The 26,913-nt window shown below is 39.1% G+C and overlaps 1 protein-coding gene across 9 annotated transcripts in view; it reads left to right on the forward strand.

Annotated features, from left to right (window-relative positions):
• Nucleotides 1-26,913, forward strand: part of SEMA3F (semaphorin 3F) — an 85,120-nt gene that overhangs the window by 8,120 nt on the left and 50,087 nt on the right. For all 9 annotated transcript variants that reach the window (XM_063426587.1, XM_063426589.1, XM_063426590.1 and 6 more), the window contains exon 2: nt 10,833-10,966. In XM_063426587.1, coding sequence (XP_063282657.1) covers nt 10,858-10,966 — 109 coding nt within the window. In that variant the 5' untranslated portion in view covers nt 10,833-10,857. The remainder of the gene's footprint in view (nt 1-10,832; nt 10,967-26,913) is intronic.

Below are 26,913 nucleotides of genomic sequence, written 5' to 3' on the forward strand. Positions count from 1 at the left end.
CCTTCTAGATTTTAAAAAGATCTTCTAGACTATCCATGACCCATGAGTTACCTTAACATTCAAAGCATCTATGGTATCCCTGCATGTTTTAACACACTGATGTTTTTTTATTTATAGCTTTGTGTGTTACTACATATCTATTGGCATGCTGTTAGCCCACGTTACGTCTCAGCGGGTATATTTATATCTATGTGTTACTCTATCACAAGGCATACATAGCACTATCCTAACATTCGTATATGGTACTGTACTCTAACTGTATATGTTTGAGTACAGTTCGGTAAAGATATACCTACAAGTTATCATATATTATTTGTACTTGTGTGCTTTTGGGGTTGTTCACTACAAAGGCAATAATAGAGAACTGACAAGGGAATTGTAAATGTTTGGCCAAAATACCCAAGCTGGGAAAATAGCTGAATTTGAGATTTCTTTCCCCCATTATAGCTATTTTAACCTAAAAAAAGCAATCCCTGGAGAACTTGGCTGAACTTGATAGACCCAAGTATGTTTTCAGCCAAAATACTATATAACCAATTCTCTATTTTAATGAGTAAATTCTGTGTTGTGTCTTTATGTTTATACAGTGTGTTGTTACATTTCCCTTTAGAGGAACACAGTAAGTACCAGAAACCACTCCAATTTATTGTAGTGGTTATGGTGCATAGGTAAACCAGCTCCAATTTCTGTGGTATGAGCACCTGAAATAACTTGTTTCTTTAAAAAATGTCCTATGTTACATCAACAGGTACTGTTAGAGGCAACAAGCATTGGATGGAACACAAACTTTTTTTTATTACCAATTATTTTTTTAACTTATCTTCAACATTAGAGAAAAATGTTAACTACAAAACATAATTTTTTTTAGAAGTATTCAGGTTTTTGGTTAATTTTGTTCTACATAAACATAGTCTAGTTCCAAGAAACACAGCATTTGTGTGCATTTTATGTCCTTTAACATGTTATTACAGGATTCTGAGCTAAAACAGTACAACACATTATTTTTACATTTCGAGACATTCTCACATGTCAGGTGGTACTGTTTCTATGTATAACCTTATCCCCTACATACTGTTATTACCTTACTCTGCTTTGCTTGGCTTGCTTTATCATCCTGGGGTTCGTTCACTAAACCGGGGATTAGAAAGGGCCTCAAAACTGAAAACAAAATCTGTAATTCATTTAGTTTCCCTGATAAAGAATTTCAACCTAAAACTGCAGCACTGTTCCTGGTTTCATAGAAAACCATTCTGTGTCTTTTTAGCAATCCATACACAGCGATATCACTTTGCAGCCCATCACTGACACATGCAGAGGATAGAAGTATTTAAGTGACGGGTATGATGTATACTGTATCGGTGCTTTTTTAGCTATTACTCCGTTACCCCTCCTCTCTGAAAGGTGATCCCCACTACTAGTCTGGCCATCACCCTGCACTGAATTATTCATAACATTGCACTAAAACAGGAGAGATAAACTGTAATTCCAGTCCACTAATACCAACACTGCATCTTCATATTTCAAGGATGCTCTCAATTACATTCCATAGAATCTTGGGAGATTAAAACCAACACCATTATTTAAAGGCACTGGTAGTGATGCAGGGCTTTAATTTGTTTTATTTACAGAGTAGTCACACAAATGTTCCTCACTTTGCTAGCCTACTTTTTAAAACATTCTTCCACAAAGCACCTTTCTCTTTGGAGAACAAGTCATTTATTCCAAACCTGGTATCATTATGTACTATTAAGTATCTAAACTCCCTAGCCTTTCCCATAGTGTTCTGCTGTTCCTGTTCAGCACCCTCTGCTACTCACACACAGCTCTGTCATTGCCCCTCTCCTTCTCTTGCTTGTCAGTTCTTGGGTTTCCTGGCCTCACAGGGCGCTTGGAAAAGAAAACATTACGTAGGAAACACAAGGGACCTTACTCTGCTCCATGTCTCTCATTCACTTCTCTCACCTCTGTTCCAGGCAAATTAACACTGTCTGCTGCTTCTACTTAGCTCAAAGAAAAAGCTGATCTTTGCACTCCAGATGTTTCTAACCTTCATATCCCATTATGCTCAGCCAGCCTTCAGATCATTATGGGAAATGTGGTTCAGAAAACCGTGGCGTACAAAGGTTAGCAATTCTTTAAAACTTTAATTTACTTGGATTCCCTTCTCATCCCCATGTTGCACAGTCATCAAGTTCAAAGCCTCCTAAAATCTGTCTTCCTATGTCTTCTGCTCATATTTCCTGCAAATCTATGTCTTTTCCACGGACCTCTCAGTCTAATAAGTCTATTTACTTCTCTCCCTGGCTCGCTTGCTCACTCATTCATTCATCCCCCTTGATCTCCCCCCTCACATTCAGTCAGCCCCTCCTTCACGTTCTCTTGCAGGCCCTTGTTTATATTAGCTACAAAACTTGCCATGTGAAACAAAATTTGAAAGGGGGAGAGAGAAAAGCAGGGGGTGAAGGTGTCCAATGGAAAGAAAAAGAGTGAGCAGGAAAAAAGAAAAGACTCTTGTGGTTGAGTTATACAAAGTAACATTATAGCCCAATACAAAAAAAAGACAACTCACACTTTTACATAAAGGATAATTGCTCTGAGACTAGTCAATCAGAATTAGGGAAAATACGGTCACATGTAATATCCCCTAAACATATCTATATCAGATGGTTAGTTCAATACTTGAAAACGTTATATCAGCTTTTAATATTTTCAGAGGTTGTTAAATGAGTACCATAGAAATGCGAAACAGGTAATATCAATCGGTTAACATTTCAGGTATAATTAAGAACTACACACCCCTTTGGAATAAACATGGCCAAAAATTAGCATGAGCAGCCTTGGTACATCAAGGAGCGTTGACATCAATATGGAAACTTGACCACCGCAGGTTTGAGTTTTATACTTACCTTTAAAGCACTACTCAACCAAGGGATCACTTGGTGTTGGTGTTCAGGGTTTGGTAAGGTGTGGGAATGAAGAACGGTCATTTCCAATAGGGAAGGGATGGTTCCAATTTAAGGCTTATGATCATAAGGCACCATAGCCCCACATACAAGTCCACTTACTCCCAAAGCCATCTCAATCATTCTAGCTATTCACATTTAAAGGATGTTGTTGCAAAGTACTGGAATCATAGCTACTTTGCACATTCCATTTACACAACTTCTTTGTTAAACATACATATACTCCAGGGCAGAGATGGGCTACAGTATCAGTATCAGTAAGGGGGGCATTGCAGTCCAAAAAAGGAGCAAAAGGAACAAAGGAGAAAAGCTTATCCAATCAAACTGTACTGCATGATGCTAAATAATGTTTTTTTATGGATATTTGTGTTATTGTAGACGCCAAGCAGCCCCCATCAGATATGGCCAATGCAGTGCAACACATCTACTCTCAGAGATCAAACAGTGTACTTCAGTAAATTACTAGGCTAAATAACGATAATTCTAGGTATCCAATGTCAAACAATGCAATTTGAATCCCCTTTAGATTTGGTCTATTCTGTTCCCTATCCTGTTTCGCTAAGTTCAATTAAGCATGCATCGCATCGTCCCCTTACTTATCTGTGCTACACTATCACCTTTCAACATATAACAAGGCAAAGCATGGGAAGACATATTTAGGCAGAGTATTACTTATCATGGGAATTGTTGAAAACAGACATGGGGATTGTTTGAATATACCCAAATCCAATATAAAATTAAAAAGTAGGAGGATTTTTCCAATCCTCTTATGTTAGATTACAATATGCAATGCCTTCTCAATTCTCCTCCAATCCAAGATTTTGTGTCAACCTGCGTGTAGGACTATTAGTGTATTCTATTTGGAGTGTCAGTATCAATACTACAAATTCTATCACATTCCCTGCTCCTTCTCACACATTAACCATTATCACGGTGATCCAGATAGTCTGTGAATTTACATCTATCTTAGCCCCTCATTCATTTTATTGGCATTGTTCCATTACGCTCGCTTTCCATGAACTTGCACTATGTACATGCTAAATGAATCCACAGACAGATATACTCACAAAGGACTTATCTCTCTAGCCATACCTTTCTTTTTGATAACTTCCCATCATTTTTTTTCTTTTATTTCTAAATAAACCCCCTGATGGTTCCAACGGTCTCTATCCATTCATCAGTCCTGTACCCCGCTACCTCCTCTGTCTCTTTATACCTGCTACAAAAAAAACTCTTTCATAAAATGCATTAACGAATAGTTACAATAACAAGAAAGATAAAGCATTTGGAAAACTAAAGGACTTTTGAATTTAAAAGAAAGACTTTGTCACAAGCCTCTATTACACCTCACTTCTAGGAGGAGCTTACAACATAAAGGCATAAGGTGACAAGTTGCTGAATGATAGCAAATGTATGGCTGTGTAACCAATATTTAATTAATTCAACGTGTGCATATGTTGTGTACTAGCATGTAAACACTCTATTATAGAAGTGGAATCAAGACACAACCCGATCTCCACTTTGATTTAAAGGGAACTTTAATTCACTGTCACAAAACTTGGTACAAAATAGATATTGAGCTAATTTGGCATTATCAGTGCAATCTCTCCATCCCAGGCAGAGAGATTACATCAAACCGTTATTAAACAGTTTGATATCAAATCGAGTGACAGTGCCAGGGGACTCGAGGCAGCTGAACCACTACAGTATTGTTGCTTAGAGTAAATTAAATTGCTGTACAATCTATAAGTATCAAGGAGTAAAGAAAAAAAAACACAAACATGCAAACACCGCAGCCTCTCATAATTCCACAAAAATATCTATATAAACAGACACTTTCAGAGCTGCTGTCTAGAGCTAGTCCAAGGGTGTTTTTGTTTGTTTTTTGGGGGGCAGAGGGGGTTATTAATGTGTCTTATGATATCTAGGCACTGTGTATAGCAGTATTTTTAGAATTATAATATGAACATATTTATTGTTAACTTAATCACAGCAACAAAGCCCTGATTTCTAACCATAGATATAACACTGCTTGTTTTGTTTGGGCAGCAGGGAGCTCTTGCACCACAGATAAGGGAAGGAACGGAGAGGTGGAAGCCTTGTTTGTTTTTGTCTTGGTTAATTTCAGTCACTCTTGGTAACCGCATGGCCGGTTTTCAGAGAAGCCAAACCAAACATAAAGGGGGGAAAGAGCGCTCAGACATTGCGCGCCTGCTGCACGTGCCTCAGAGTGGAATTTCTCCTTCTTGCAATCCCCACTGGGATCTCTCTGTTAATTAGAGGCTTATCTGTCTCCAAATAAACCTGGATTTTATGTATCTCTAAGAGACAGGACTCAAAAAGACCATCACAAGCACACAGAATGGAGAGAACATAAATGACAGCGAGGGAGAAAACAGAATATGACATTATGGTAACTGTAAATGATAAAGCGCCAACATAGTCTACAGAGTTGTACAGTAGAGCAGAGAAAGAGATCAGTAAAAAAAAAATAACCTGTAACAGATACAAACATTTTCTAATTTCATTCCAGATATTTGTAGTACTGCAGCAGACAGAGGAAGGACTGGGTTCCATGTTTCCATGCAGCGCAAACAAACTGTGTCTTTTCCAAACCTGCCTTTTATTCAATTATATAATTAGTGTCTATAGTCACTCTAGAGGCTTAGTTTAATTAAATCTAGTAAGAGTCTATTGTAGGATAAACGGAAAAACTGTCCTTGAAAAGGAGTGAAACATTTATCTATTTATTCTACAAATAACGCTTTAATTTGATTGAACCAAGGCCCTCAAGTGCTACTTCAAGATTACTTTTTATTCAAAAGCACGGATTGCGTAGAGGCCCCTAACAACATAACCACGGAGTACACGGAGTGCAGTTACTTTAATTTTTGTTAGTTTTTTTGCATTAGAATCACTTAAGAAGAATCTTGAGAAATATATTTGTAGTTGTACAGCTAAAGAAATAAAGAGCAGCCTATCCTGATGTTAACACACACACACCGGGTAATTAGACGTGTGATTTGTCGGTAATTAAAACTAAACTTTAAATCCTAGGCCTAGGGCAAGATATCCAAACTAAAAGCTTAAAGGGAAACAACATAACCACTGTAAGCAGTGGCTATGGTGCCGGGGTCCACAAACACCATCTACCGCATGCCTGTAAACGGTTATCTTACCATTTCTCAAGAATGTAAGGTCCCTCATCCCAGACATGAATGACCGTATGGCTAAGACATAGAGCCAACTAGGCCTTGCACCATACTGGGGTATGCCGGGCAGTTATAAGCAGAGTGCGTCTGCTAATGCTCTTAACCAATCAATGTTCACTTTCTCTTCCAGATAGAGAGTAGGCAGGACATTTTTTTAAGACTTCAGCTGATGCTCACATCCTATCACTGCCTGGTATATTGTATGGCAAAGTTACTCTCCCTTGGGGGGCAAATCTGCACCTACCAAGGGAACCTGCATCCCTCTGAAACAGTAAGAACACGTTTTAGAAGGAATGTGGGAGATGGTGCCCACAGACTCCAAGCACCATAACCACTTTAATTACTAAGTGACTTGGGGGAATTTTTTTCCCCAATTAAGCTTTTGTGGCCTAAAACTGTAATCTGTGAATTTCAATGAGTAACTACAATATGCACATTTACTTAAAGGGTTTATTCACCACAGGATGTGTGGGAAATCAACAAGTAAACTTGCAAAATATATGACAAAATAACTGAGCTGGAGAATTTCTACAATTTGACTATACTGACGTAAAACTTGCAGTTCCCTTGTCAGCTCTTAGAATTTTCAGTTTAGTGAATAATGCTATGAAATCCAAACACTCCTAAAAGCCTGACAGCTTGCTCTTCAGCGTGTATATACAAAACTGCAAAGATGAAAGATTATTCGCAGGACTTCCCTGAAACATCAACTCTCGCTCACTTAAGCACAAAACTAGGAGAACATTACCATTATTATTCATTTCGTTTATTTACACAGTGAAACGGAACTGGATGTTTTATTTTGTGTTTGTTGACAGACAGTGCAGGTTGGTTACGAAGCCGTTAAAATTGCTGAAAAGGGCTAGGCAGGCTCACAGAGCTGTGGGAAGTCAAAGGCAATTGGTTCTCTGTGTGTGGACTTATGCATTTTCCCCAAATGTCTGTTGAAATCACACAAAATATGTCAATGATTTAAATAAGAGGTTCCTAAGGAGCCTAATTAAGGTGTGCTGAAAGTTTGTTTATGTATTAGATTATATTACAATTGAAGAATGTAGAACCATCCAATTCCACTGAAAATTGTCTGAAGTCATGACACAGTAAAAATATATATATATGGACACTGAGCACCATAACAGTTCTTTTCATAGGTTATGCATGAATTTCTTTAACTGCGCATTTAAGCCCATTCCTTTACTTAACAACTGCAATCAGATTTTCACTTCTTGGTTTGTTTAAAAGAGTTTTACATAGATTTTTTAAACGGAGTATACTGATTTTTCATTTTTTAGAAAATTTCACTTTTCGTTTATGTGACTTTACAGCCATGTTGGGTCTCATTCTACTGTTATAAGAACAACTACTACTTAGCCTGCATGCTTCTGCGATTGCTCTGTGGGCTCTGTGTGAATCTGCAAGTTGGTCAGATGATAGTAGAATCTGACCCAACATGGCTGCTTAGCCACATAAAAAGGTGGGAAAAAAAAAAAAAGGAAATACATCTTAAAAGAAAGAAATGATTAAAGAAACACTATAGGGTCAGAATAACAAAACTAGTAAGGTGGCCAGCCTTACCTTTATCCCAGAGTTGTGCAGGTCCACCGGCACTGGCTCTGCCCCACTATGGAAAAGCATAGAATTGGCTGAGGGGGCGGGGTGGGGGCAGGGACAAGCAGAATGTCAGTCCAGGATGCACTTCTAGTGGCCGTCTGAGTGACTGGCACTCAAGGTGTCCCTAGGGAGCAATGCAAACATTTACATGAATGCCTGCAGGAACTGACTATACTCACCGGAACGACTATATTATGCTGTAGTTGTTCTGGCGACTATTGTTTTCATTTTAAGTCTCAAGAAATGCAATTTAGTGACCGCTGTCCTAAAAGTACCTGACCGCTTTCTCCCAGTGTGTTTCTACAGCAGCATCTATAGTTCCATTCAAGAGTGCACATTCTGCGGCAAGACCTCTTTTATAAGAATATCACAGCTAGACTGTTGTTTCTGTGCTACTTGTTATCTCTGGACTGGAGTTTTATGTTGGTATCACTTACTATCACGACAATGATTCCAGGTGTAAAAATCCCCTTTGGCTAATTTCAGTGGCGATTCTAGCACCTTTAATAATACATCACATAAGAAAAGGGAAAAACTAAATAAGTGATAGCATTAAAATTAATATTTGAATGATATAAATGATTTCCTAATTAAATTTAATACTTGTAGTCATTGGGGTAGCTTTCATTAAGTCTAACGTGATTTATTATACACTCACCTAATTTTGGCTCACTGATCATTCTGTATCTCTTTGGAGAAATCATTAAAGCATGGGTGTAAAGCAGTGGTTCTTAAAGGGTCACTCTAAACACCATCTGAACTTTAAAACATTGCCACGTGAATGGTGCTTAGAGCACTCTAAGTGTGCTCTCATTGCAGTGATTATAGTAGCAGAAATATGTAAAAAATCATTTCCACTCTAATAAAGCCTATGAGGGCTGCCATTCAGGCGGCTTGAAACTCTTCCTGGATTGTCTTATCAATGTTGTCTGTATTATACATGCAGTAATGGCTGTCTCTTTCCTCTTTGGAGAGCACTGATACAGTCCATGGCGATCCCAATGCCATAAAACACTGCCTGGTTCACTAAATAATGTATTGGACTGTGTATACATACTGACATACTGTTATCAGTTTACAATGCCATTCCCATCATCATATGTGATGACTGACACTGGGTGAGGATAAACTATAAACGCTTGCTGCAGAGGGGTTTATGGGATAGTATCAGACCCCATACACAAGAATGAGACATCTTGTTCGAAGGCTCTCATCCTTATGTGAGCAGGGCCTGCCTGCAACTCTAGGGAGACCTAATAAAAGTAACTTTTTTATTTTGTTCATTTACAATTTTTCTACTAAAACATTGTCTGCATAAACGATTAGAATATAGGATAATCTTTTTTTTTAGCTAGACTTTCCCTTTAACCATTTTGACCAGTACTTGTATACAAGCATTGCTTTGGCGACCGATTCTTTAATTTAAAATGTCCTCAGTGACGCATTCTTCAACCGATATGTAGAATTTGCACAAAATTAATTCTGGAAATTCCTAGCTCGACCTCTGCAATAAACCAGTTTATTAAAGGAACATTATAGTATTAGATCAAACGATCATGTACTTCTAAAGCTAGAGTGTTTTCTCCAATACTTATATTAAACTCCATTCACTCACACCTAAATATTTTTTTAAATATTATGTACCGTTAGTCCTCCGGCAATGCGGTCTCGCTATAGCCAACATTAGTTCCTATTCGGATTCATTTGGGGTGCTAGTGCACATGTACGACATTTGCTGCACTGCGCCAGTCAGCATCTCTTCATAGAGATCCAATGACTCACTCTCATTTTAATGCTAAGTGTGAAGATGCTAAAAATCAGACCAGGACGCCCTGCACTGGAGAACTCTCCTCCTCCTCACGACGTCAGTGCTGAATGCGCATGCGCGGCAAGAGCCGCGCTCGCATTTAGACAGTCCATAGGAAAGCATTTCTCAATGAGCTGAAGTGGTCTGGGTGCCTATAGTGGTCCTTTAAGCATGCGTGGGATAGGCATAAGGCTATCCTAACTATAATGTAAAGCCAGGGACTAATGAAAGTATTTAGAAAACTGGGCAGACTAGATGGGCCGAACCACTGCACCAGAACCACTGCATAACTCTATAGTGGTCCTGGTGATTTGACTTTTCCTTTAAGGGTAGTTTCCTTGGGGCCTAATCAACATGCACAGTGTCTTCCTAACACTTAAAACACACTAAAATGGCAAGAGGCTTAAGAAACTCTGATACAAAGTGTTCAAGTATTACCAGTATACTTCTTTTGCATCAAACATGCCTGCCTTAGTCTATAACAAGATGTTGCTATAACATAGAACACACTGTTTGACAGTACAATAGAGGAATTCTGTAAGACACAAGCTATACAGCTACTCTGTTCTGTTTAAACTGAATATCTCATATTGTGAATAATTTTTATAAGATTCATTGCACACTTCACTGAATTTAGCCAAGAAAGTCAGGAAAGTATAGTTATCCCTAAGTATCTAACAGAAATATGACATTATGCTGTGATCACACTGATATCAAACCTGGGCTTACAACAAGCTGAAATGCGGGAGGTTGCCATCAATGAAGTAGAAGGTTTTTTTTATACAAATAAATTAAATAGAATTAAAGAAAGGGGACTCGGATTTGATGGCTAAATCTGTGCTAACTACGAGTATATCTTCTTGACCCTCGTGGTATTTCAGAGGATCTCTGTCTCTCTCTAAACTTCTCTTCTCAGACTTTGCTTTGGATTCAGTGTTCCTGCTCTAAATAAATCATTTTCCAATAAAAACATATTTTAGAAGCTTAAAATATTTAAATAAAAATAGAACAAGGGGTTGAAGCCTAAAAACCGAAGGCTGTTCAGATCAAGGGTAAAAAACAAAAACATTTCTGGTGTAATATTAACTGGTTGGTTCATGGGAACAACTCTCAGTACAACTTAAGGGAACAAAACAAAATATCTTGAATATTAAAGATCTACCACACTATTCTTTGTATGTCAAACAATTTCCTAACCCACTGTGCCAATGATTAATGGGATTGTTTTTGTCTGTCAAGATCCTTGTCCCCGGCTCCACGCAAGATGTACATCCAGGGCCCTGCAATCTGGGCCTCCCTCCTGCTCACCTTCTGCTACGCCAGTGCAAAGGATTCAACACCGCCGACTCCTCGCGTGCAACTCTCCTTTAGAGGTAAGAGATTGGAGGACCTGCCTGAAATGAGATTGTGCCAAAATAATAATGCTACCAAGTGAATGTTTTATTGACCTCCCATTAGATTGTCTACACAGTATACTGCATTGCACTGCAGTTTCTCCAGCAGGGAAGGAGTTAATGCCAAATTGGTTATGATCATTTCTCAGCTGCTCTGCAGGACTTGTTCCAGGAGAGGTGGGAGGGGAGCAATGGGAAAAAGGGAGGGGGCTGGTCAGTGCAATCACTGCTTGTTATAAAAAATCAAGTGGGAAACCTGTGGGTCAGGGATTACAGAGTGGTTAACCCTTTCCTTACAACATTAACTGCAAAATGTCTAGCTATGGCGCATAGAATAATAAGCTGTCTCCATTAGTGATTGCTAAATGTGTTTTTTCGTTTTTGTTTTTGTATGTTTTGGCATCTATCTGCTGTGATATTCATTTTTCTCTATAGGCAGATAGTCATCACATATTATATTGCCTCTTCAAACTCAGATGTGACAATGTCACCTTTAAGTTTAATTAAAAGTTTATAATATTATAAGCTAATTAAATACAATTGTGAAGATTTATGTAAGGACACATTGCAGAGCTGTGACAGGTGCAACAATGTAACTGTTTGTACTTCACCCTCAGCATGACTGCACAAGTGTTAATAGTGGCCTCTGACTGGCAGCTAGTCCCAGTCGCCTTTTCATAGTCTGATATTACTGGATATCTGGCTCTTATCACTGGTAACTGATTAAAGGAACACTCCAGGCACCATAACAACTACAGTCCTAAAATGTTAACACAAGGACACTCCTCGGAACATAACCACTACAGCAGAGTGTAGTGCGTTTGATGTTTGGAGTGTTCCTTCAATTACACTGAATAAGGGGCACTTTGTATAATATGTGGACATTTATTATTGTGTTGGAACCCGATTATGAGACAGGCATTTTCCAGTCCTACAGGGTTTAGTAAATAACCCTGCTAGTGTATAAATATGTTTTTTTACCCCAATAATGCTTGTATAACCAATGCTAAATTAGTGGTTTCTGAACATATTAAGCAAAGATCAGTGGTCCCTGGTTGGAAAGTGTTAATCTTGGGTATTTTTAGACTGCATTCAGCTATTAATAGAGGGGTCTGGTTGCTGTAGGCTTATTTTAGTGGTTTCTGGCTGCATTTGGCTAATATTAGTGGTATCTGGCTGTAATAGGCCAATACACCTTGTTCCAGATTGCAATAGACTAAATTAGTGGTTCTGGATGCACTAAGTGACTATTAATGGTCCGTAAAAATGGCTGTAATAGGCTTATATGAGCTGTGTCTGGCTGCAAAACGCTAACCTTCGTCGGTTTTGGCTGCAACAGGCTAATATTAGTGGTTCCTGGTTCTAACCTGTTATTAGTGGTGTATGGCTGAAATTAAATTATATTAGTGGTCCCTGCTGTAAGTAGTTGTGGCCCTGCTGTAATACATGACCTCATTAGGCTTATAGTGGTGGTGCCTAGCTTTAGTAAAAAAAAATATTAGTGCTGTGTGGCTTTAGCAATTATTATTGGTTACTGCATTAGGACCAATTTTAGTGATTCAGTCCTGTGACAGGACAATAATAGTGGTTCATGGCTGTATTATGGACAATATCCACAGTTACATGTTGTGGAAGAGCTATTGTTATTGGAGCTCCTCCTTAAATTGTAAGCCCAGTCACCTTATTATATAAAGATATTACTGATCCCTGGTTATAATCAGTGCCGCCTGATTAAATATGCTGAAATTAGCATATTTCTCACTCCTTTGCAGCAATACGTCTCTGTATTTTAACTCTTTAATAACTATTTTCTATCACTATTTGCCCATCATTCTCTCTCTTTCTTTGTTGTCCTTCAGCCCCAGTAAGCCAGTAGTATAAGTAATGGCAGTGCAAAAATTAGACCACCCTCCTGTTGTAGAACCAACAGCCCCATAATGCTTGGTAAACCTCAAGGCCGCACATCCCCATTCTCCCTCGGTGCCACCAGGTTTTCTTTTGGGCATGCTTTTAAGGAGTATATTGATTTTTAATTTTAATTTCCCCTCTCTCTTTCTGCTTTCCTCTATCCTTTAACTGTCTACTTTTAAATCCCCCTCCCCTCACCTTTCTCTCCACCTCACCCCTCCCCCCCCTCCTCCTGTAATGACTGAGTGTAGGGGGTCCCCTGACAACCGCAATACAAGCAGTTATAATTATCTGCCAATCTCAGGGCTTTCTCTCTCCCACTAAGAGCTGCCTGTGGTTCACCAGCCTTCCCAACCTGATATTAGGCAAATGAAGCCCTCTCTCCCTCCTCCTTGTCCTGTTCTCCTGGCTGTCTCATTCATACATGAATTTCATTCTACCTAGTCCTCCAACTCCTACATGTTTTGTTCTGTTATTCATCCATAGATCAGGCTTTTAATTCTACGTTTATCCCCATCCCTCCCTTTCCCGTTTCCTGGAAATCATTGCTTACTTAATATCACTTATATAAATGCCGTACATATACAGCCCTATCTGCATCACATACTCCTGTGTCTTTCTTTATGGCACTATGTGTCACCTGTATCTCTCTAATAAAACTGTTTAGCTACAGTGTATACAACCTTACCCCCATCTTCCATCCTCCCTGCTTGTCTCCCCATCTACTACACCTCCCTCTTGTTTGCTATCTGTCCACACCTCGCTGCTAGTCTCTCTCCTGCCTGATCGTTATACTGTAAAGCCCTGAGGGGTGTGTGTGTGTGTAGGAATATATATATAAAAAAAAAAAATAAGTAATCTGCAATAAAGCCTTGACGTTCAACTCTGTAATCCTAGAGGTAACATTCTGCACATGGTAAAATAGCTACAGGTAATTCACTGCATATGGTAATGGTGTAATATCCCTAGAGGTAATACTACATATGACAAAACAGTATGGAGGTAATTCTGCGCATATGGCGTAATATTCCTAGAGGTAATACACTTAATTTAGTATAATATTCCGTGCATATGCGTAATATTGCTATTGGTAATATACTGCAGGTGGCGTAGTATTCCTACAGGTAATTCTATGCATATGGCGTAATATCCAAAGGAATTCTGTGTCTAGGGTGTGATATTTACAGGTTATTTTATGCCTTTGGTGTAATATCCCTAGGCATTACTTTGAGCATATTGCAGAATATTCCTAGAGGTAATAGTTTGCGTACAGCGTAATAACCCAAGGTAATTACACGCATATGCTATAATATTCTTAATGGTAATACTCTTTGTATAGCGTAATGTCAGGTAATTATGCTCATATGATGTAATATAACTAGATGTAATGTATAGTGTAATCATCCTAGAGGTAATTCTTAGTATATTATGTAATGTTCCTAGAGGTAATACTCGTTTCGATCTAATATTCCTAAATATATTAACCATGGCGTGATTTAATGCTCCTAAAGGTCATTAAGTCTGTATGGCGTAATAATTCTACATTGAATACTCTGCTTACGCAGCTTCTGAGATAACTGCAGGGTCGAATTATTATATTACGAGGGATAATATGAATGTGGCATAATATTTTCAGAAATACTTTGTTATAATTTTAAAGCGTATGTGTTCTGCAAGTGGCATTTTACAGAGAAAGTCACATGAATGATTATTAATGAAATCACAATAAAAGGAGCAAAATAGTGCATGATATGTTCCGAGCATTATAGTGTATGCTTACAGGAGTAACAATGGTACATTTTGCAGAGATATTGCCATAGGTTGATATTAATATTTCAATTTGTATGTTATTCGCTAAACTGTAGAACAATTCTTTGTAAAGGGGACACATCAGCTGAAATAAGCCGATTTTCAATTCATTTTAAAAAAAGAAGGAATGTTAGTTTTGAATGAGAGAGCAGCGCAAAAGATCCAAATTAAACAACTCAGCAAACTAGCACCAGTGACAACATCCTACAAAACAGCGTTATTCATTTTTTTTTTTCAGAGTGACCACCTAACACATAGTTAAATAGAGCAGGTACAGGTCACTCACGACTTTAGCCTAAGACAAGACAGGGGAACTCAAACCATAATTTGAGCGAGGGACATACAGGTACACTGTACTTAGGACAATTAAGCATCTTTATCAAATCAATTAGCCATAACTCACATTTTAGTACATAAACCCATCTAGAATGACCATATAGTGAATACATACATTCAGAAGGAAGATTTTACATGTGGCACTCTACTTCTGGGGCTTTTGTTCTCGGAGTGGTGTAATATTATGAATAGTTAACACTCGGCATATGGCGTCATGTTCATTTAATTAATACTTTGCATTTGCCACTGCATTACATGAGGAAATACACTACATATGCTGTAATATTACTGGAAGCAATAATCTACCATATGGCGCAATAATTCCTAGCAGGAACACAAATCGATATTGCTTAATATTCCCAGACCTGGGAGAGACACTAGTCATTCAGGTAGTAGAATTGGTAAATGTATCAGTGAAACCCTTGCTTTCTCCTCTTTATCTGTCTTTCATATCTCTACACACCATATTCCTCTCATGCTCCCTTCCCTGTGTTTTTTTTTTTTTTTTTTTTTTTTTTTTTTTTAATTCGTATTTTATTTGGTTTTGTACACACAGTATACAATTTTCCATTGTATGGGTTATTGAATAGGTTATGACAAGATCGTGTAACATTACGGTGGGATGCAAACATGGCATTAATCACAGTATTGGTGAAATATGTACATCTACATTGCGAGGTATCAAGTTGCTTATTCTACTTTTCGCTTTTATATTTTATACTGTTGTTATTGTTAAACTTTTATTGCGGTTATACGAGGATCCCTGCTAAACGAGTATGCAGAAGTGTAGCGTTCTCTACTGTCACCTTCTGTGTCTGTGAAGTCAGGTGGATGGTATCTATGTGTGAGGTAGTAGACTAGGCGTGTAAAACTTCTAAACATTCTGAAACTATATACATAAACATAAAGACACCTGGACTACAGCATCATATTAATTAAGTGTTGCAAGACTAAGTATTGCGTTTCTCAGTTCTCTTGCTGTGCCCGGTGGCTAGCAAATCTAGCTTTTTGAAGAAAGTCTCTGGGTCTGCCCCTGAGGACAAGGTGAGTACTTCAGTGCCCTGTTGCACCACCAGTGAGCTGTCTGTGCCCCATCGGTACCGGACGGAGTGCTCTCTCAGTCTCTTTGTGACCGGAATTAGTTGTCTCCTTGCTGCCAACACTGCGAAAGGGAGGTCATTATACATAGCTACCTCGTTTCCCTCAAATTTCACCGTTCCCAGTGGTCTGGATCCGGCCATGATGGCGGCCTTCGCCGCTATGTCTCTGGTGGTAGCTATCGCGTCTCTGGGGGCACCGGCCGGTGCTGCTGGCGATTTGCGTACCCGGAAGGTGGATAATATCAGCGGAGTGTCTGAGTTGCATCTGAGACCCATGGAGGAGATAAGTCTCCGGACAAACGGTAGTAGGTCTTCTCCGCCTATTGTCTCAGGGATGCCCCTGAGGCGAATGTTACGGCGGCGGTGTCTGGATTCTAGTGTCGTCACCGTTCCTTGCAAGCGCCGGACCTGCTCAGCAAGTCCTTCCACTTGTTGCTTAGTGTCCTGGAGTTGGACATCCCTGGATTTGCCTTTGGTCTCCACCTCCTGGACTCTCTGCTGCAGGACCCCTATGTCATCCTGGGTCTCTTTTAGATCGGCCTTCCAGACCTGTCTTAGGTCAGTCAGCAGCCTCCTGATGTCTCCTTTAGTGGCTGGGGAGTCATCTTCCTCCGAGTCAGACCTGGGAGTGGGGCCTGGGAGTGCGGCTTGGGAGTCCCTCTCTTCCTGGGAGTCGTCAGACATCTCTACCTCACTCAGCGGTTCCGGCGCCATCTTGGCGGGCCGCGCCTGTGTAGGCCTCTGGAACGCCAGCCTTATGTCGGGAGCCTCGGGTCTCTCCGTGTAGTTTTGTCGCTTGTGTTTGCGCCCCATATTGTCTGCTGTCGGGCGGCAGGTAAGCTGGGTGATTTGGAGCGGTTTTCTCGGCTTTAGGTCTCTGAATCTGTGGGGCTGAAGCGGAGCTCCACAGACATGCGACTGTTCAGCTCCGTGGTCTGCCACGCCCCCCCCTGTGTTTTTTTTAATAGCTGGCTATTGTTTTTCAATTATCATTTGTTTCCTTATCATTGCTATCCTCATTGTTCCTGAGTTGTTTTCCACTGTATTTCTTTTGTTTCACTATCACTCCATGCTCCTTCCACTCTGCCATCTTTCATTGGGGTTAATCTTGGGTTTTCCCTATCACTATTTTTCACTGTCACACACCTCCTTGAATCACTGTAGGTCTTTCGTTATTTAGAATTAACCCATTTTCATAATAAACATTTGACATCACTATTCTCTGAATTATCACTCTTACTATTCACTGTCACATTTCCACTTCATTTTCCTTCACACTAGGTCTTACACTAATCACACCTTTTCTTTTGAGTTGCTTCTCTTTTTATTGACAACATTTCAATAGCAATAAAACAACCACCATTGTGTGCATCTATTTTAATTAAACATCATTTAAATTGTTACTTCCAAGTATCGCTCGCTGTAGTAGTTGAGATGTGAGGAGGCCCCTGGCCCTGTTCCCTAGTAATGAGATAAATGGTTTGAAAAGGTTAGCCCTCTTACCTGAGTACCCTGAGGGCACCCAGGCTCCTTGCATGTCTGGCCGTTCACAGCCAATAATGACATATTGTGCAGAAATATATAGAAATATGCCCAGAACTGACATTAGCTAGCCTGGATCATTTGTGATAGTCAGTCTAATGACGTCCCAATGATGTTGCCAGAGGTGAAGTTACACCTCCGGCACCAAATGGGTTAATCTGTTTGTGCAGCGTTTCATGGTAAACCGCTGCATGTACAGAAGCCACACACCATGACCACTTCAAAATGGTGCGTGTAATAACTCTTTAAAGTACACATGTACTGCCAGTATCACTTTAAAGAAATACATTTTCCCTATAATTGTTAAACAAATGTATAAATGGTGAATTCCATGTTTAATATTATTATTATATTATTATTTATAAAGTGCCAACAAATTCCCCAGCACTGTACAATATGTTCACTTCTGTAACCTTTTTCATGCCCATGCCTCTCCATCCATCACCATCAGAATGACAACACGGTGGCTTCAATACAACAGTCACTCTGTGCTTAAACTCCCCTAAGAAATGGTGAGCCACTCTTGCTAAATCAGTGATCACAGTAACTGCAGCATAGACTTAGAGCAGGAGACCAGCATAAAAGTTGATTCTCATGCTGTAGCCTCTAAGTATAGATACAATGCTATAGGCATAGCTTCCCATTCTGACAACTGAGAATAGATTTTTTTTTATTCATTTTTATGTTCTCTCACTAGAGTATGAATTAAGTATACTTTAAAACTATACCTAAGTGAAAGTGAATTTTTCATCTACAATATATTGGTATGCTAGGGTTCTACTGTACCCCTCTTCTCCTTTTGCAAATTTCTTCACTAGAACTCTGAATTCCTTCACTATTTTCCCCCTGCCACCTTTAACAATCTTATTTTAAAACCCTTCTCTATATTTCTTTCCTAAAAGTGCCAATTTACCCTGCTTTTGTCTAACCCTGCAGGGAACCCATCAGCGTGCCTTCCTCACTTTATTTGCCTTTCCTCACAATTCTCTGTCCTCCCTTCTGTACACCTCAACGGTCCCGTACGCCAGCGCAGTCCCAATAAGGTGCCTCTCTCCGCCAGTTGATGTCCCAGTGAGAGTTTATTGACTATAAACACTGTAATGTCATTTACATGTTAATTATCTCCCGAGAATTACAAGACCATAATTAGAAGCTAATTGACACAGACAGCATGTAATGGGTTTTTCTGGCACACTGATTTCCTAGGGGTACCAGAAAACCGAGGAGGGGCACATACCACTCCTGCGTTAACCAATTCTCTGCCAAACAGGAATTAGAAAAGCAAAGGAACACAATATGTACAGTATAAATTTGCAAATAAAGAATTTAATCACTAAACAAAGACATGTGGGTGGAGAAAAAACAAGGGAATCTGCACATTACTGGCTCAATCAGAAGAGCTTGAAAAATAATTACAGTTGACCTGTTTCAGCCAAAAACTTCTCAATTCTTTGTCTAGTAAAGAAACCCAAGATATTCAAAATGTATTTGCTTGTGACATTAGATTTTTTTTTACTACTGTACCTTTCCATGCAATAGCATTGCCTTGCAGTCTTCCAGTGTTGGCTGAACTTGTATCAAATGTGTACTACAGTAGCACTCTGCAATACTCCAGACGGAGTTTTTACATTGGAATCTGTAATCAAGAAATTATGAAAATTATAAGTTTTAAAAATGCATGTATTGAGAGACCCTCCCATCACTCAAGACTTGTTGGGAGGTCCTACAATTTGACAATGGCACACAAGGAGGGGGTGCAGACAGTATAGGTACACTCTGAAAATGCATCCTTTGGCTGACTGAGCTGCAATGTGCAACTTCTACTCCTCGCACTGTCTCGCACGTTAAAAGTTAGCAGTGGATAAACATTATAGAACTGTCACATTGAAAGTGTTAGTCCCTCATTCTCTCATGCATGTAAACATTATTGGAGCTCTTAGCAGAGTGAATAGTTAGCAGCAGAGGAAAGTAAACTTTTTTTGCGTGCATCAAGACGTCACTGCTCCCATGGTGCACCCAGAGCATCTACAGCGTAATGACAAACATGCATATTACTCCTAAAATCATATGCATGCAAACACCGAAGTACAGCACCATGGGGATTATAGAGGAACTGTCACTTTCCAGGATTTTTAGTATTAGTCTTACTTATCCCTATATTTAACAAATATGTATTTGTGAGGTGTGAAAAATTAAATACAGAAATCCACACCTCTTTACCCTGCAAATTAGCACCTCCGTCTTAGCACACCGTCAATCATTGTTATGGTCTCTCTATATTTTGCACCTGGCAGTCAGGAGATAAAGCGTACATAAAGGAGGAGATAATAAACTATATTTCTCCTTTTCTTTTGCGCTGGCTTTGCCTTGTTTGAACTGGATTATGACGTAATCCGCTTAAATCTTTAATATCAATATAAATAAATATAATATAAAGAAAGAAAATGGAGCATCACAAAAATAAAAAAGTGAAACAAGTTCCAGGTGATTTTCATTTTTTAAAGGAATACTATATTCAACCAGACCATTCAACTCTGCAATGTAAAACATGTCAGTTTTTTAGAATACATTGCTGGCGTATGCTTACCTCTAGTGACAGTCTTCCGGACACCCACTAGAGGCGCTTCCTCCTCCAGACAGAGTAAAACTCGGTCTACGAATGAAATGCCGCTAATTGCTGCTACGCATGCGTACCAATAAATCCATTGCTTTCTAAGCAATAGGATAGGAGGACATAGCAAAGACATCAGCAGGCGTCTGAAGCAGAGGAGTCTAGTTGCTGGAAACAATGTGAGTAGCCTTTCAATGGTGTAAATTCCAGAAGTGTTCATTTCTCCTCCTCCACATATTAATTGGCTCTGTAAGCAGTTCCACTGGCATAAAATAAGTGAGCTTGCAGTGGGTTCTGCACAGGAGATTTTGGTGCACTACTTAAGCATTTATTTTTCATAATCTGGACAACATTCAATTGTTGTTTGGGGGGAGAGGCGAGGTATTCACCAACGCATCCAGAATATTTAAGTATATGCCTAACCCATGATTTTTAATTTGTTAAATAGACATAGCACCAGAGCCATTACAGAATACTGTAGTGGTTATGGTGCCAGGAGTCCCTGAGACACTCTTAGCCAATTATTAATGTCCAAAGGAGGCATGCCAGGCAGCTTACGTGGGTTGCAGTGGTTATGGTGCTTGTTTCCACTTTGAAAAGTGATGAAATCAAATCTTGTTATCCACAGAAACATGAGGACAAATAGTTGATATGAGTCAATATAATACTGTCTGGCTAAGAGTAATGGGAACTGTATCAAAGGATATTCATTTGTGTCTTAAACACATAAATGGAAAGTAGATCACATTCTAAAAATGGTTAAAATCCAAAAACATTGATTCTTCAGATTATAAAGTTCTCTATTAACATCTTGATATAATCTGCCAATTTTTCATTTGCAGTTTACTTCAACGAATGCATGATCATAAACTTTCAAACAAAAACATATTTATATTGTCTATTTTTTTCAAGCCTTATTTGAGAATCAAAATTCTAACCATATTTAAAGTTTTGTTTGCCTTTAACACCTAATTAATTAAGACAAAATAAAAAAATCTTAGATGACATTACATTCAAATTATTTAAAGATCTAGAGGTGCAGACAACATCTGGTTGCCCCTGCTTCATATGAACTGCAGTCCAAATTTCTAAAAATCTTTACCTACCATTCAGAGTGTAAAGTGGTATTAACACATAATAAATATAAATTAGTTACTAAAATAATTTTACACCTACTCAAGCGATTTAAACTCATTCTTTGAAACTACAAATTAATGTCATAATCATAAACATTCATTGCAAGTGCAGGCAGCTAGATCTGTTTATCCACCTTAAAAAAACTCAAAAGCCATTAATTGTGTTATTACATTTCTATGCTGCCATGCACACCTCTAGGTAATGGTTATCAGTTCACTTTTATCAATGTCTACAGCAATGCCACAAGGTACAATAAACACGTCAAAACCACTATTTTTTTTTACAGGTTAATCAATCATAATCGGGAATTATTTTAATTATCTTTACAGAATACTGTTTCAGGATTATTCAGTAAAATGAGAATATAAAGTGAATTTACTTTTAATTTCAAAGTATGCTTCCAGTTTGACTACTTTGGCCCTAAATCTGAAATTCCCTGCATTGAAAGCATTACCAATGGCTTACTCCCAAATCTGAAATTCCCTGCATTGAAAGCATTACCAATGGCTTACTCCCTTCTTCAAGGGACATAGGGGCCAGCTACTGCACAACTCCTATTATCCACAGCAATTCTAGGACATTTTTTTTTAATGAATGCTGTGACAAGTTGTTGAATTATAGCAAATATTGAAATGAAAACCTAATTGTAAAATATATACCACAGATCTGTGATGTTTTTTCTTCTACGTCAACTATTTGGACCCGGAACCATTCGCTGTTTGGTGAATATACCGCTTGCATGTCTGCCAAATTGGGATTTTTTTGTGCAGTGTGCCTGAATATAGCCCTGCAATGGCAAGTCATGGTGGAAATTAAAAAGTCGAGAAATTATGGCCAAGCATACGAGTGCCACATACCCTATAAGGACTGAGGAAAATCACAAGGCTATGTTGTTGTTTTTTTAAATACCGAATCATAGTAATACAAGATACACTGCTATACAGTGAGTACACCTCCCACCAAATATACACACCAGGAACCCCTAGCAACAGGATCACTACCAAGCCAAACAAGCAAAGATAAATGCCACCCTGTCCAGGTTAAGACGGATACCTATAACACTTTGTGAGGCATATAGTAAGTTATAAAAACTAGGAGATAAATATGTGCAGTTATACAATGAATCCCTGAGACTTAGAATCATAATATTTAAATCAGTCTTTCAAATAGCATTTTAGTTTGATTACTAGCATCCCCCCCAACCTCACCCCCACACAATACAAAATATACTAAGTGTGGGCTTTAGTAGCGGGGTTGAATATTAATACTGTCTTGCGGTTTTTGAGATGACCAAGTGTAGGAACCTTTTGTTTTACCAAACGCAGCACTAAGTTTGAGAGTCCACTCAAATCTGCTAAATCTGAGTACTATAACCTACTAGCCCCTCAACTCTACTATACAAGTGTGAACACTATGCCATTTATGCTACACTCAGGAGTGAGTGCTATGCTATATATCCTACACTCAGGAGAGTGAGTACTATGCTATCTATACTACACTCAGCAGAGTGAGTAGTATGCTATCTATGCTACACTCAGGAGTGTGAGTATGTCAGGAGAGTGAGTACTATGCTACACTCAGGAGAGTGAGTACTATGCTATCTATACTACACTCAGCAGAGTGAGTAGTATGCTATCTATGCTACACTCAGGAGTGTGAGTATGTCAGGAGAGTGAGTACTATGCTACACTCAGGAGAGTGAGTACTATGGTATCTATGCTATACTCAGGAGAGTGAGTAGTATGCTATCTATGCTACACTCAGGAGTGTGAGTATGTCAGGAGAGTGAGTACTATGCTACACTCAGGAGAGTGAGTACTATGGTATCTATGCTATACTCAGGAGAGTGAGTAGTATGCTATCTATGCTACACTCAGGAGAGTGAGTGCTATGCTATCTATGCTATACTCAGGAGAGTGAGTAGTATGCTATCTATGCTACACTCAGGAGTGTGAGTGCTATACTCAGGAGAATGAGTAGTATTACCTTGGAGTTCCTCAGACCTGTAAGTTCGGATCTCCTATACTCAACACTGAGTGAAGAACACTGACAGCTTGATTGGAGCCCATTTAAAATGAATCCAACACCTCACAGATTAACCACAGCTAAATCCCAAATCAGGACCCCAAACAGGGTCTTCTATCCCCAGGATGAAACATTGTTTCATTACAGTCACGTGCACAGATCGTGAAACACTCAGCCTTAACCAATGTGAACACAGATCATGCACCGCACCACGCGCCCATCACCCGCTGGGCAGCAAAATAGCTTCCAGTCACGTGCTCAGGAAGGTGAGAAACGTAACACGTTGCCTCCATTGATTGTATCCATATGATCATATTATTAAAAAAAAAAAAAAAAAACTTTTCAAATATTAGTGGAATCTATTTAAGAAGTTAAATGATTTTGAGAAGAAAAGATCATTTAGCATGTTATTCATTATTTTCATTATTTTCACTTACCTAGGAATCGTAAATAATTTTTAAAATAGCAATTGTAAAAATAAGACTAAAATTTGCCTTAGTTTCATGCTGTGAAATGTTCTCAGTAAATATAACATGAGTGGCTAATTTGGCTAATCTGTCCTAAAGCTTGATGTGCCATTATCAATTCCCCACATTCTCCAGTTTAGTGAATTAACACCTTAAACAGTATATACACAGTGGCACACAGTGGTATACTAAGTGATGACACTATTGAACATGTGTTACAAATGGCTGGCTGTGAATCATTGGATATGTCCACACCTCCTGGCAATCAAGTGCTTAACAGTCTATGGTATGTAACAAGTGGCGTGGCAAACTTCTTAAACCTTTAAAAGCAAATCCTTTTTTTTATGTTTGAGTTATAACTTGCATCTAATCAATATAAACATTTCAGGCTCCCATACTGGCAATCTGTAAAATATCATATCAAGATAATGTGATGAAGTAGCACTGACTGTGCGATTGGGCATCTTTGTACAGGTTTAGAAATATATAGAAGACCAATTATATATAGAGAGAGAGCATACAATGGTTATGATATTATCACACATCCAAACATTTCAAATGAAGAAAGAGGGACACTTTCCTCTCAGGGTTGTGGCCAGAAGTGGGCCTCTTCTGAGAAAATGTTAAGTGACAAAATAATAATTTATATCACTAAAATATAATTTGGAACAAGAACACTGTGTACTTAACCACATGGATTTCTCAATATATTTATTGTAGTTTAAAGACACAGTACTGTACAGTATTATTCCTGTGGAACTATGTTATACACTACATACACACCAACAATATGGAGCACATAGAAAAGGACATTAATATAGAAAAGAGGGATAAAAGCTTATGCGCCTGAACTAGGGACTGTCCCGACTAAAACTGGACACTTGGGAAGTATTTATTATTGAGTTGTGTTATATAGTTTGTTATGGAGAGATGTGTAGAATGTACTATTATAGCAGTGTGACATACAGTGTGCTATGGCACATAATATTATATAGGTGTGACGGCATGCTATAGATATGCACAGTGTAATAGTATGGCTATGTAATACATGCTGTGGGATTTATGGTACCATAGTTTAAAATGTTATGAATTGCCATACATGATTTATGTTAATAGTCCATGCTTTCTCTCATACTGTGTAATGCATTAGGCCCTTCACTTGCTGTTACGCCCTTGGGAGGGTCAGCACCTGGGAGAGGTCAAGGGTTATAGTTTTGGCTTATCCCCCCATCCATCACTAACAAAACTCCCTTAATCTCCTGTCTATAGAAATGTGGCTGTGAGGGATAGAAGTGACAGCTGTCAGTCATTGTTCTATCATTCACTGCCCTCCCTTTTGTGTCTTTTCACCCCATTCCCTTTGAAGGGATAAGATCAGTGGGAGGGGTTAAGTGAGTAGGTGTCACCCATCTGCCAGACACTTGACACTTACATTGTACCCGAGGTTGCAGGGCAGTTCCGGGATATAAAGTAGGTGGGATGTTAGTCTATTCCTATGAATGACTCTGTCTGGGAGAGAACCCCTAGGGATAAATACGTAATCCTTTTTATAATAACATTAGCATATAACAACAGCATTGCAAGCAATGGCAAACTAAACTGCTAAGGGCAATAACTGGCCCAGCTGCCAATGGACTACAGCTCTCAACATGCTTAGCCCTAGCCGAAATGCAGATGATAATGATCTCGGTAAAACAAGAGAGGTTAAGCTTTGCAACTATTGCCTCCAGCATTGGCAGATATAATTCCAGCATGACAGGGTAAGAGCTAGACTGGCAATGGGACATGCCAACAAAGCAACCGGACGACAAACACAAGTCAAAAGTCATGAATGACTGTTACTCAGGATTCAGGACAGTTGTCAGTTATGCCTCTTACAAGACGCAGGGTCACACTGCTAACCCACTCTGGGGAACAGTGATGGAAAATGTATATTTTAGGTCATGGCGACGATGCCTGTTGTGTGCCCTTATTATAAGTGTCTTCCCCACACTTCAAGGAGAATTAAGTCTCTTTAAGGCACAGCTGGCTGAGCTTCATGGTTATTCCAAGGTTAGTCGTGACTGTTCGAGCACATTGTATAAATTAAACTAAATGTTCTTCAATACATTTTTTTTTTTCAAAAACCCAGTTGGCGTTTTGTCTTCTCTACCAAGACTTCAACATTGTATTTGTGCCACTATACACAGGAAGAGCTGTAAGAGAGAGGCTGTCAATCATGCCAACACAGGTTATATGGACTACATCTCCCTTGATGCTCTGCTAGTGAGAAGGCTGGCAACGCATCATGTGAGATGTAGTCCACAGAATCTGCACCTGCAGTGATTGCCAACCTTTGGTGTAAGAATAAGATACATATTTTCACTGCCTCTTGCCAAGTTTCTTTGCCCTCAATGTGTTCACAGACTGGTTAACATGTTTCTACATCATCTTGTGGTTCATCTGGTCATGCTCAAGTGTTGGGTTACCATGCTGAAGGCCTAGTCAGCTGTGTAGGGAGACAGGGTAACTGTGCGCTGCGGTACATAAGTGATGGTGTTTATATAGGGTTCTTGTGAAGGATCAGCATCCTCGCCTGCTGTGGCAGATCAGAACGCAGGGAAGGTCGCTCCTCAATTCACCGGAAAAAGTGTTCAGTCAGCCGAGACTTTGCAATAATGACTAACCCAGGCAAAGCAGCCTCGCATTAACTCTTCCCCTGCTAGACCATCTGCCACAACTGCTTTCTGGCACTGATCTGCTCCGACTTAGTAAAATTGCATATAGATTATCTTTTCTTTAGATGGCAAAGATTAGGGGGCTTATTTAAAAAAAAAAAAAAAAAAATAGAGCTGTGGCTAATTGATAAGGAAAATGCTAATAAATAGTGTTTTCCAATCAGGGAACCAGGATCTCTTAGAGTTTCTTTGAAAATAAAGGAATAAATTAATGTTTTGTCACTGTGTCAGTAAAAGGATGGATCGGCTTTCTCATAGATAGTGATTCTTCGGG

Source organism: Pelobates fuscus, chromosome 7 (genome assembly GCF_036172605.1).
Source record: "Pelobates fuscus isolate aPelFus1 chromosome 7, aPelFus1.pri, whole genome shotgun sequence".
NCBI lineage: Eukaryota > Metazoa > Chordata > Amphibia > Anura > Pelobatidae > Pelobates > Pelobates fuscus.